Raw genomic sequence first — 10,395 nt, 5'->3', positions numbered from 1 at the left:
TCAGGTCCACCCATTCTCCAGGAAGGTGCTGGCATTTTGGGGAAGGAGAACAGGACAAGCCCTGCCTTGGGGCAGAGACGTTTGAGCATCAGTATTTTATTGCAAAGACTAATTACATTGCTGTGTACAAGTCACACCGGGCAGTGTGCTCCTTCATTGAAGTGGTACAAAATACATACGGTACAGCCAGTCAGTCCCAGGGTGGGCAGGCACGGAGCAGAGGGAGCAGCCTCCCAGGGGTGCTGGTGCCCAGGGGAAGGGGCTTTGGGGCAGGGGGGAGGCAGCAGGCTGCCCCTGCGTCAGGGAGCCAGGAGCTCCCATCATCTGCATCGTGGGCAGCGGGGCTGGAGGAGCTCCGTGCCAGCCACGCTCACACCCAAGCAGCCTCTTCCCCACCAAGCCCAACCCCTGCCACCATCCCCAGCCCCTGGAGTGTGGTCCCTGTCCTGGAGCCAGGGAAGGCACCACGACCACCTGGGAACTCTGAGGGATGGGAAACAGAAAAGAGCTGCTGGAATGAAGCGCTTAAAAAACAGAGTTGGAGGCAGGAGCAACAAAAGGTCCCCCTTTGGTTAGTGTTTCCTACAATGATTAAAACAAGCATTGCTGCCCCTGCTCGAGCAATTAGTGGTAGAGAATTTGGGAGGGGGAAGCTGGCAGAACACAGCAGAGCAATGCTGCTGCTGCTACTGCCAGTATCCCTCCCAGCAGCCTTAAATACCAGGGGGGCACAGGACAGGGACTGGGCTGCAGGGCAGGGGGAGGCTGGATTAGTAAAATGTACAAGTTTGCCTCTTCTATTTACAACCAATAAATACTGAAAAAAAAAAAATCAGTAAACTTTTTTGTTTTATACAAAAAGAAGTCTCATTGCTGCTTCTCCCATGGTCAGTGTTTGAAAAAGTCCGGTTAAAGCCCAAGGTGAGTGGCACTTTCTGTGGGTCAGGCAGTGGCAGCTGGGGCACCTGGAGCACCTGAGCTCTCCAGCCCCTTGTGTGCCCACACAGACCCAAAGTCTCTATTTACACAGTTTCAGACAGAACTTTGCTCTCCTCTTCCTCCTCCTCCTCAGGCTGGCAGCGCTGGGGGCATGACCCAAAGCTCCCCCTTGGCAGAAGAGACACTGGCATTTGATCTTTGGTGCAAGTTTGAACGTGGGCCTGCCCAGTCCAGCTGGAGGATGTGCTGGATCAGGAGAGGAGCGAGACCACGAGGCTTCCAGCTGGGGAGAGCATGAGGCACCCACTCCATCATGGCACAGCCTTCTGCACGGGGCTCAGCACTGGTGCAGGGCTGCATCCTTCCAGCTCACCTCCCAGCCCAGGGCATCCGTGGCTTCTCCCAAGGGAAGGACAGGCAGAGCTGTGCGGTGGCGACAATGCCAGCGATCCCAGGGAGGACAGACGTGGAGGTAACGCCAGGAAAGCTGGGAAGGAGGCTTGGCAGCCCCTTCCAGGGTGGTGGTGGCTCCTACTCTGCTCTGTCACACAGCCCCTCTGCGAGTCACCGCTCCCCAGCTCGCTCAGACACAAGGCACCTACGGCAGAGGTGGGCTCCAGCTCTGGGCTGGCCGGGCTGGAGGAGTGTCGCACCGTGGAAGGTTAAAAAAAACAAAACAAAACAAAACATAGACAAATCCCCCCCACTGCTGCCTTCCTGTGCAGAAAAAAAATGACCTGATTGGAAAGGGGGCTTGTGCAGAGAGAGGCAGAGGCCGACACCAGTTGCCCAGCTCTCAGCTGTGGGTGCAGAAGGGAGGTGCACGGCCGGTGCCGTGGGTGAGGGTCACTCCTCTGCCGTGCAGGGCGGCACAAGGACCTGCCACAGCCAAGCCCGGAGCAGCTGCCCCCAAGGCCCCGTCGGTGATGGGTGGCAGTGGGGCTGAGGCTAGAAGATGCCCTTGGCGATCTTCAGGCCCTTCTGCTTCATCCTGGGCAGGGTGGAGCTGGAGCCGTGCTTGATCTTCACCCCCTTGGAGAAGCCCCGCTTCTTGAGCACAAAGTCGTAGTTGGCGGCGGAGTTCATGGCGTAGAAGACATTGGCATTGTCGGGGATCTTCAGCTCTGGAAGTGAACAAGGATGAGGGTCAGTCAGGTGCCCTTTCCTTGAAAGGAGACCAGAATGGGGCTGAGGTTTGGCCCCAGGTGCTGGGACCCCTCTTGCTGTCACCTCTTCTCATCCCAGCTCCAGCCTGGTGCTGCCCAGGCTACAGAGCTGCATGGCCCCAGAAAGCCCCCATGCCCCAGTACACACACACACACACACACACACACATACCTCTCTCCTCTGAGATGATCTGGACAAGCTCATAGTCTTCAGGTCGGTCCCCATCCAGGTTGTGTTTGGCCATGGCCTTGCGAATAACCACAGGGGTCTTGTCCTGGCTCGTCACCTGTGAGTACAGAGTGCTGTGAGCTCAGCACTGCTAAAGCCTCCCACTCCTCCCAAAATGTGCCACGCACATATCCAAGCAGGAGGAGCCACCCCTCCCTGGTGTTTCCCGGGGATGTTACTAACCAGGATGCTCTTGTACATGTTGCCATTGTCCACAGCCAGGCTGACTCGGATGATGCAACAGTCGTCGACCTGCTGGTTGTAGAGGGGCAGCGAGAGTGAGGAGTAGCTGGAGATGCCGGAGACCGAGCGCTTGTGTGTGCGGGAGGCCGTCACCGGCGTGGAGGAGACGGAAGAGGAGGAGGCACTGCTGGAGCCTGAGCCGATGCCTGACGTGTCCAGGGAAGAGAGGGAGGTGGATTCCCAGAACTGGAGGGCAGGGAGGAGAGGGGATGCGGAGGACACAGTGGGTTTAGCTTCTCCATCGGCCACAGACGGGGCGTACCAGCGCTGGGGGAGGGAGGCCAGAGGGATCTCACTGACCTGCGACAACGGGGGACCGACAACTACAGCCACCAGAGGCACGAGAGCCTTGCCGTGCTGCCGGAGCAGCCCCCGGGCCCCCTGCCTGCTCCCCCCAGCCCCAGCGCCAGGGCAGAGGTGGGACAGTCCCCACACCATGGCCACACGGCCCTGGGACCCCTGGACCCTGCCAGCCGCCACACACCTTCTTCTCCTGGCAGTCGGGGGACTCGGGGATGAAGCTGATGTTGATCTCCTCCACGTCGGAGCTGCTGGAGCCGGCGGAGGTGACGCTCACCGAGTCCGTGGCGTCCCCGCTGCACAGGTACTGCCCACACTTGAGCTGGTCGAAGGATTTCGAGTGGGAGCTGCCGCTGGCACAGGGCTCGGTGCTTGGTGGCTGCCGGCTGCCAGGAGAGAAGGGAGCAGGGTGAGGGTGCATTTGGCTGGCAGGACAGTGGCCATGCCTGCCTGCTCCCCTGCAGTGTCCAGCCAGAGATGCCCCACGCTGGCCCCACCTCCCACCAGGGACTCACTCGCTCCATCTCTTGATGATGCCGGTGTTTTTCTTGGCCTTCAATGTGTTGCTGGCTGACTCTGACAGTGGCTCAATCTCACACGACAGCCCATAGCTGGGAGGGGAGAGAGGAAGATTTGAGCTCCCTGTGCTGCCACCAAGTGTGAGGGAGGCAAAGCAGAGAGGGGAGCACGGGACAGCTGCTGCTGTCAGAGGAAATGAGTGGTGGGACCTCCCAGGGCACCAGCACAGCCCCAGACCCCTCTCAGTCACCTCTCGGCCTCGCTGAGCCGCTCCAGGCTGTGGAACCACTCCACGAACTGGTCCTCCTGTGTGAAGCTGTAGTTGTTGCAGGCTGACTGGAGCAGCTTGATCTGAGCGATGACTTCGAACTCCTGCAGCAAATGGAAGCCATGAGGCCAGAATCCCCTCCCCCAAAACTTGAAGAACACAAAAGGAGAGGCATCAAGCCCAAAGTGACTGGCACAGTCTGTGATTGCACCAGATCAGCCCTGCTGTGCAGCTGCCAGGGCAAAGCTCTTACCTTCCTTCTCTTCTCAAAGTTGATCAGCCCACCCTGGAAAAGAAAGAGATGAAGGTCAGTATGGAGCAGGCACAAGAATATTGCTCCCACCCCTGTCTATCTCTGTCTTGCTGCCACTGCAGTGTGAGTAACCCTGCTGAGAAAAAGTAGCCCATTTCCTTGGGACAGAGGTGGATGGGCAGTGTTGGATATGGGATGTGGTTTGGGATACAGGATGTGCAGTGTGGGATACAGGACACACGGGGGACCAGCCTTCCTTATATCAGCCAGGCTCTGGGAGGAAGGGGAGGACGGGGAGGAGGGCACATACATCCAGGAAGTCCTTCATAGCTGTGTCCAGCATCACCAGGTCCGTGAGGAAGGTGCCAAGGTAGGGAATGGTGCCCTGCATCACACCCTGTGGAGACAGAAGGGGCAGTGGGGTCAGCAGAGCTGGGACCAGCCTGGGCAGCTGCTGGGGACAGGACACAGGGACAGCCCTGCCAGACTCACCATCTCTCGCTGCTGCTGCTGCCGCTTCTGAGCCCTCTTTGGGTTGATCTCCAAGGTGGCAAATTTGGATGTGCCCTCCTGGATGGTGGGGAAAGGTGGGATCAGCACAGGTGGGAAATTGCACTAATACCTATTAGCTAAAATTCACACCCATTTTCATTTATCTAACTTGCATTGTAGGAAAGAGGAGGAAGTCAAAATTTTTTCATGGCTCACAGAGAGAAGAGCCTTAGTGAACAGGAACTGCTGCTCTCATTTCTGTAAAAATGCCTCCTTAATGGGATGTTTTGTTCTCTTTTGCATTTTGTTTTCTTTCAGTCTCTAAACCAGAGCTAGGCTGGGATCTGTGGAGAAGCTCCACACAGAATAAAGGCATTAGTGCTGCAGCCTTTCACCAACTCCACCACTCCACCTGGAACCAAGAGGACTTTGCACTGGACTGTTAACATGCAGCTGCCTCTGGGGAGAAGCTGTCACCTGGTGTTCTGAATCCCATCCCAGTGCTTATCTATTCCCTGAATTGCTTTGCCAGTTCCAGGTAATAAATTTTGGGCACACAAACAGAAATCCCAACCTTGGTCTGAAACCCCTGCCTCAGCACAGCCACGCCTGTGACTCCAGCAGCTCTGCCAGGGCTTTATCCCTGAAGCTGGAACACCATGGAAACCTGAGCTGCCTGCCAGCAACAGGGCAGTGCAGTCCCCCTTCCCCCTACCTTGATGAGGAGCTCCCTGCTCAGTGAGTGGTTGTTCTCATCCGAGAAGATCTCTGAGAGCTCGTGGAATGTGCGGAAGCTCTCCCTGTGCAGGGGAAAAAGGGGGAAAGTCAGCAATGCTGCCATGGTGGGGTTTCCTCCTTGGGCTCTCTTCTGCTCACCCAGGTGATCCCAGTTACACTCAGCTCCGGCTGGGTCTTGCTGTTTGGGAGCTATTCCAAGGTGTTTCACACAGAAGGGTGAGGTGATGATACTTTTATTTCCTCACCCTCCTTAAGTCCCTGACACCTTACACTGGTCCCTGGGTTTTGGGCACCCTCCAGGAGGCAATGCTGGAGCTGAGGTGATCCCATTCACACACTCAAGTGCCACAGCAAATTCTTCCCCTTGGAACCAGCCCTGCAGGAGCTCCTTACCTCAGGACCTCATCCCAGGTCTTCTTCAGCCGGTGCACGGCGTTGCACTGCAGGGCCGAGAGGATGGCTCGGAGGGAGGAGAAATTCTTCAGGATGCGGCACTCCTGGGGGCAGACAAGCAGATAACAGGATTTGGGTTAAAAAAAAGCTGGAGGAGCTGCTGGTATTCCAGCATGGCAAAAGCTCATGCCTTGGATGGAGGTGGGGGGTGAGCTGTCCTACCCGAGCCACTTCGATCCACCGCTCCACCACCTTGGCCCTCTGCTGTGGCTTCAGGGACCTGTCCCCCAGACAAGTGGCAATGACACAGTTGGCCACACTGTTGAACTGGGAGACCGTGGCACGGATGGTGGGGGCCAGGTGCTCTTTGCCCTTCTTGTCCCTCTGGGACCAGATGCAGCCCAGGCAGTGGTAAGGCACCACTTTCTTGAACAGCTCCTGGAAGATAAAAGGGATGAAGAAAGGCTTCTTTGTGTTCTCTGGGGACAGAACAGGCCAGGAGGAAAAAGGGATGGGAAGAGCCAGGCCTGTGCCCAGAGCACCACTGACCCAGCTGGTGGGTGACTACTCACAGCATCCATTAGTGTGAACTGTTCTGCCACCATCTCTGGGGAGAAGGAGAGGAAATCTGGCTTCCCATCCCCAACCCCGTTCTCTTCCACCAGCTGGAAGGTGCAGCTGCCGTGGTCCACTGCTGCAGGAGACAAGGGTGAGGCTGAGCACTGCAGTGCCCACACCAACCCACACCAGCCCCCTGCAGACACCCACACCCCACCTCCCAGGCTCTTAATTCCCATCTGGCTTTGCACCTCCAAACAAGGCTCAGATAAAAGGATAGTCATTTTAAACCTGAGTGCAAGTGTCTGCAGGGGATTAAAGGCAGATTAGCTAATCCAGTTAGAAATCCCACTCCTGCTGCAGTTGGATTGGCTTCATGTAAACAGAGAGGGTGTTCAGCCACGTGGCTCAAGTTTTGGAGACCCTCAATGGCAACCAGCAGCATTCCCTCCACCTGCAGCCCCAAATGACCCCCACAAGCCAGGGGAGGACCCCACCTTCTGCCTCGGCCTCGCTCTGCTCTTGCTGCTGGAACTGGGCCAGCAGGATGCGGGCTCTGCGCTCCAGGTCGGAGCCGGGGATGTTGTGGCGCACGTAGGAGATGAGCTGCTTGAGGCAGGAGAAGTCGGGGGGCTTGCGGAAATCCTCCGAGTACTGATCCAGCCAGGCCCCCAGGATGGAGGAGATGGTGCTGCAGGAAGGGGGAAAACACAGGCACAGAGAATTAGGTGCCAGGAGCCCAGGAGGGACAGCACATCCCTCCCGAAGAGCTGCCACCAGAGCACAGGCAGACTTACTTCTTCAGCTCCATCCTCTCGTCCACAGCGTGCCTGGCGTGGTCCCCATTCGCCTGCACGTGGAGTTTGCCATACCTGGTGGGGCAGAGGGGAGGCAGTGAGCACCCTGCACTCAGAGCAGCTTCTTCTCCCTCCACATCACCCCCAGCTCTGCCAAGGGGTCAGGAAGAACCTACACACTGTCCTACTCTCCTCCCTCTGCCACAACCTCCTTGTTATAGCAAGAGGGAAGCAGCCAGCACTGCCCACCTCACTGGAAGAGCTCCAGCTTTCCAGGAAGTTGTGTCCTCCCTGCCCTGTCCCAAAAACCTTCATAGTGATGGAGCTGGGAGAAGCCACCAAACCTCCAAGGCATTGCAGCAGAAGGTGCTGGGGCTTTCCTGGCCACCTGCAGCTGTGTTTTGGGGCTCAGGGCAGCCTCACCTGTTGAGCAGCAGGTCCAGCACTTGCTTGGTGGTGGCAAAGGCCCGGTAAGTGCACAGGAAGATGGTGACATAGGTGGAATCATTGCCCTTGAAGGCTGACACCAGGTACTCCACCAGCTTCTCCAAGGTCCCGGCTTTTATCGTCCGCACCTTACACGTCTCGTAGAGGTTTAAGGCTGACTCATTCTCAAACTGCCAGGACAGGAGCAGAAGTCAGTGGGCTGGGTGAAGGCAGACACCATCAAGTGCAAAATGCTCCCAGCAGCCTCACAAGTTCAGGTCTATACTGAGATCCCCACAGTGCCTGAGGCTCTCCTAACTGGGAAAGGAAAGCTGAGTCTCCTCAGACAGCAAACACCAGCAACCCTGCAGCTGAGAAGACCTGAGCACTTGGGGAACCCCAGGAGAAGCCTCAGGGTTGCCAAAATCTTGATACAAATTGGAGTTGCCCTGTTTTTCAAAATGAGACTGCAGATTTTTTCACCTGTGCCCCTCCCCATGCAGCAGAAGGAAACAAGGAGCTCCCACTGCCTGCTCCCAAATCCATACATGATTCCCATGGCAGGGAAACATCTGAATCCTCCCCTGTGGCAGGAGGATTCCCCAGCTTACCCCCAGCCAGCGCTGCCCTTTGTTGGCTGTGTGATGGAGCTGCACTTTCCGGAGGGATATGCTGTAGATCACACCATCCTCCAGCTCTTCTCCGATCTCCTGTGTGGAGCTCTGCATGGAAAGACAAGATACACCGTGAGATAAGGAGAGCAAAGTGTGGCAGAGATGCTTTTGTGGCTCTTAGGAGGGATCCCAGCAGGCCAAAGGCAGCAGCTGGCTGGCAGTGAGTTTTCCTCACCTGCTCAGAAATGCAAACCAGGTGACACCAGTGTGTCTGGCCAGCTGAGCCTGCCCACAGTGGAGCCAGGACTTTGGGAGGCTGCTCTTGGTCTGTCCCACATCCCCTGGCTCCATATTCTCAGCCTTTCAGCAAAGCCAGGCTGTGCCAATGCAAGGTGGCACCCCTCACAAGGCAGGGAAAAGGACAGTGACAGCACTGCCTTTCCCAGGAGGTGACATTGGCTCCTAGTCTGAGCAGAGCCTCAGTGATGAGGTTCTTGGTTCTGCAGGAACCAAGCACCTCAGTGCACTTCCCTAATAAATAATCACTGTCAAACCAAGCCACCCCCCAGCTCTGGCAGTGCTGACCACAGCACAAAGCAGAAATCCAAAGCTCAAAGTTGGGGGGAAATCCCAGAGGTGGGATGAGGCACAGCCAGGACCAGTCTGGGCACAGGGTTCAGGCACCCAGCTATGAGGTTCCCATTTCTGCTCTGGAGGATGGAGAGCACCACAAATCTGGTGAGGAAAGGAGTGATGATTCTCAGGGCACATGCCTCCCCCAGCATGGACTCAGCAGCAGCTCCAGCCCCACAAGGACAATTTGGTTCCCTCCTCCTCCTCCCTAACCACGCTCTGCTGAGTCAGTGCCTCCCTTAAGAAGATTTATCCAGATCCTTTCAAACACTGCAGGGATCTCCCCCGCCCTCCATCCCCCTCACCAAATGGCAGGACATGGACGAGCACACACCAAAACCCACAGCTCAGCAGAAGGAGAAAATGACCAAAAGCAGCAAGCTGGTTAGAGGGGGAGGTGACCATTCCTGGGACACAGGGCTGTGGGGACAAACCTCTCCTGCCAGAGCCAGCCCACAGCTTTCCCTGCAACTGTCCCTCAAAGAGCCCTGAGCATGACAACAACAGAGGAAGAAACTACCAGGAAAGGGCTTAGGGTGGAGGCACAGAAGTGATGCTGCTCCCTGCAAAAAATCCTCCTCCAGACTGACCCTGTGAACATGGGGACAGCCACACCCAGGGCCCTAGGCTCAGAAGAGGCTGCACCCCTCAGGAGACAGGAGCAGAACAGGAGCACAGGACCCTGAGCTGATGGATCCCAAACTCTCTTAAACCACTCTCCTTTATCAGCAGCACCACAGCAGTGGGCACTGCTGTTATCACACCCTGCTCAAGCTCGTTCATCACTAGGAATCAAGGCAGGGAAGCACAGCCAGCTCAGAGACTGAGGGCAAGCTGGAAAAAGCCTCTCATTCATGGCTGTAATGAATGAGGGCAGAGAATCCCCCTGGGCAGGGTTACTGACTTTTTCACTTTCTGCTGAACCTGCTTTTCTCACTTCATGCCAGACTATGGAGAGGTTTGGTTTGCTGAAGTTCAAGGAGCTGTGAGGCTCTGCTGTGAACATCAGGAGCCTTTCCCAGGGTTCACTGGCTTCCAGAGCAACCCTGAGAGCACCTGCATGAGGCAGCAGACACCAAACGTCCTTCCTGGCACCTGTGTCTGTCCCTCTCTTGTTCTGTGCTCTGGGAAAAATTATGGCACAAATTTGTGTTCAAGTACACTGCCTTGGGGACTGGCACAACCTTGGGAGAGAGCTGCCAGCACAGCTAAAGCTTTGTGTCCACCCTGGATCAACCATCTACACTGACAGCACCTAACCAAGCTGGCCAAGTTGTCTTTCTTCCAGCCAAAAAAAAAAAAAGAAAGGAAACATTTCCCAAACTTCCCAATTTGTCCCAATCTGGCACTTTCCCAGCCTTCATCACCCAACCTGCTCATCAGCCTCTGTGTCCCCCATTTCAACAGAGAGGAAAGCTCTGGGTCCAGCAGGACCAGAGCCCTGTGCAGTCCAACTCAGCAAAGAGATTTGGCTGGGCAGTTGTAAACCCCAGACCAAAATATCAAGAAAATTCAGATGCTTGCTGACATGCAATTAAATTCATAAATTAAATCATATGGGAGGAAAAAACCACCTCAGGATCAACCCATGAATCATTGGCAGCTGCTGTGCAACTCCAGTGGAAAGTATTGCCACAACTGTGCAGGGTTTTCACTCTGCAGGTCACGTGCAGGGGATGCACTCCATTCTGATGTGCATGAAAGCAAATTTCATTTCCTTCCCATATCCCAGACTGTCAGATTCATTCATTTTTTGCCTTGCTGACTGGTGTGATATCCCCCAAAGTTCCCCCTTTGCAAACCACACACGAAGGCAGCGGCTTCCCA

General features: G+C 56.0%; 1 protein-coding gene across 6 annotated transcripts in view; it reads right to left on the bottom strand.

Annotated features, from left to right (window-relative positions):
• Positions 1 to 80: 80 nt before the first annotated feature.
• Positions 81 to 10,395, bottom strand: part of RALGDS (ral guanine nucleotide dissociation stimulator) — a 55,094-nt gene continuing 44,779 nt past the window's right edge. For 3 of the 6 annotated variants that reach the window (XM_056505492.1, XM_056505490.1, XM_056505488.1), the window contains exons 2-18: positions 7,933 to 8,043; positions 7,319 to 7,512; positions 6,896 to 6,970; positions 6,596 to 6,789; positions 6,113 to 6,234; positions 5,763 to 5,978; positions 5,541 to 5,644; positions 5,125 to 5,209; positions 4,410 to 4,487; positions 4,228 to 4,314; positions 3,918 to 3,950; positions 3,647 to 3,768; positions 3,393 to 3,488; positions 3,062 to 3,263; positions 2,518 to 2,877; positions 2,278 to 2,392; positions 81 to 2,063 (exon numbers count right to left, since the gene is read on the bottom strand). In XM_056505492.1, the coding sequence (XP_056361467.1) occupies positions 1,888 to 2,063; positions 2,278 to 2,392; positions 2,518 to 2,877; positions 3,062 to 3,263; positions 3,393 to 3,488; positions 3,647 to 3,768; positions 3,918 to 3,950; positions 4,228 to 4,314; positions 4,410 to 4,487; positions 5,125 to 5,209; positions 5,541 to 5,644; positions 5,763 to 5,978; positions 6,113 to 6,234; positions 6,596 to 6,789; positions 6,896 to 6,970; positions 7,319 to 7,512; positions 7,933 to 8,043 (2,370 nt within the window). In that variant the 3' untranslated portion in view covers positions 81 to 1,887. The remainder of the gene's footprint in view (positions 2,064 to 2,277; positions 2,393 to 2,517; positions 2,878 to 3,061; positions 3,264 to 3,392; positions 3,489 to 3,646; positions 3,769 to 3,917; positions 3,951 to 4,227; positions 4,315 to 4,409; positions 4,488 to 5,124; positions 5,210 to 5,540; positions 5,645 to 5,762; positions 5,979 to 6,112; positions 6,235 to 6,595; positions 6,790 to 6,895; positions 6,971 to 7,318; positions 7,513 to 7,932; positions 8,044 to 10,395) is intronic. The other 3 variants (XM_056505493.1, XM_056505491.1, XM_056505489.1) reach the window with 2 other exon arrangements.

This window comes from Oenanthe melanoleuca, chromosome 17 (assembly GCF_029582105.1).
Source record: "Oenanthe melanoleuca isolate GR-GAL-2019-014 chromosome 17, OMel1.0, whole genome shotgun sequence".
NCBI classification, from domain to species: Eukaryota; Metazoa; Chordata; class Aves; order Passeriformes; family Muscicapidae; genus Oenanthe; species Oenanthe melanoleuca.
Note: the sequence above shows the minus strand (reverse complement) of the source record. Positions and strands in the feature narration are given on the sequence as shown.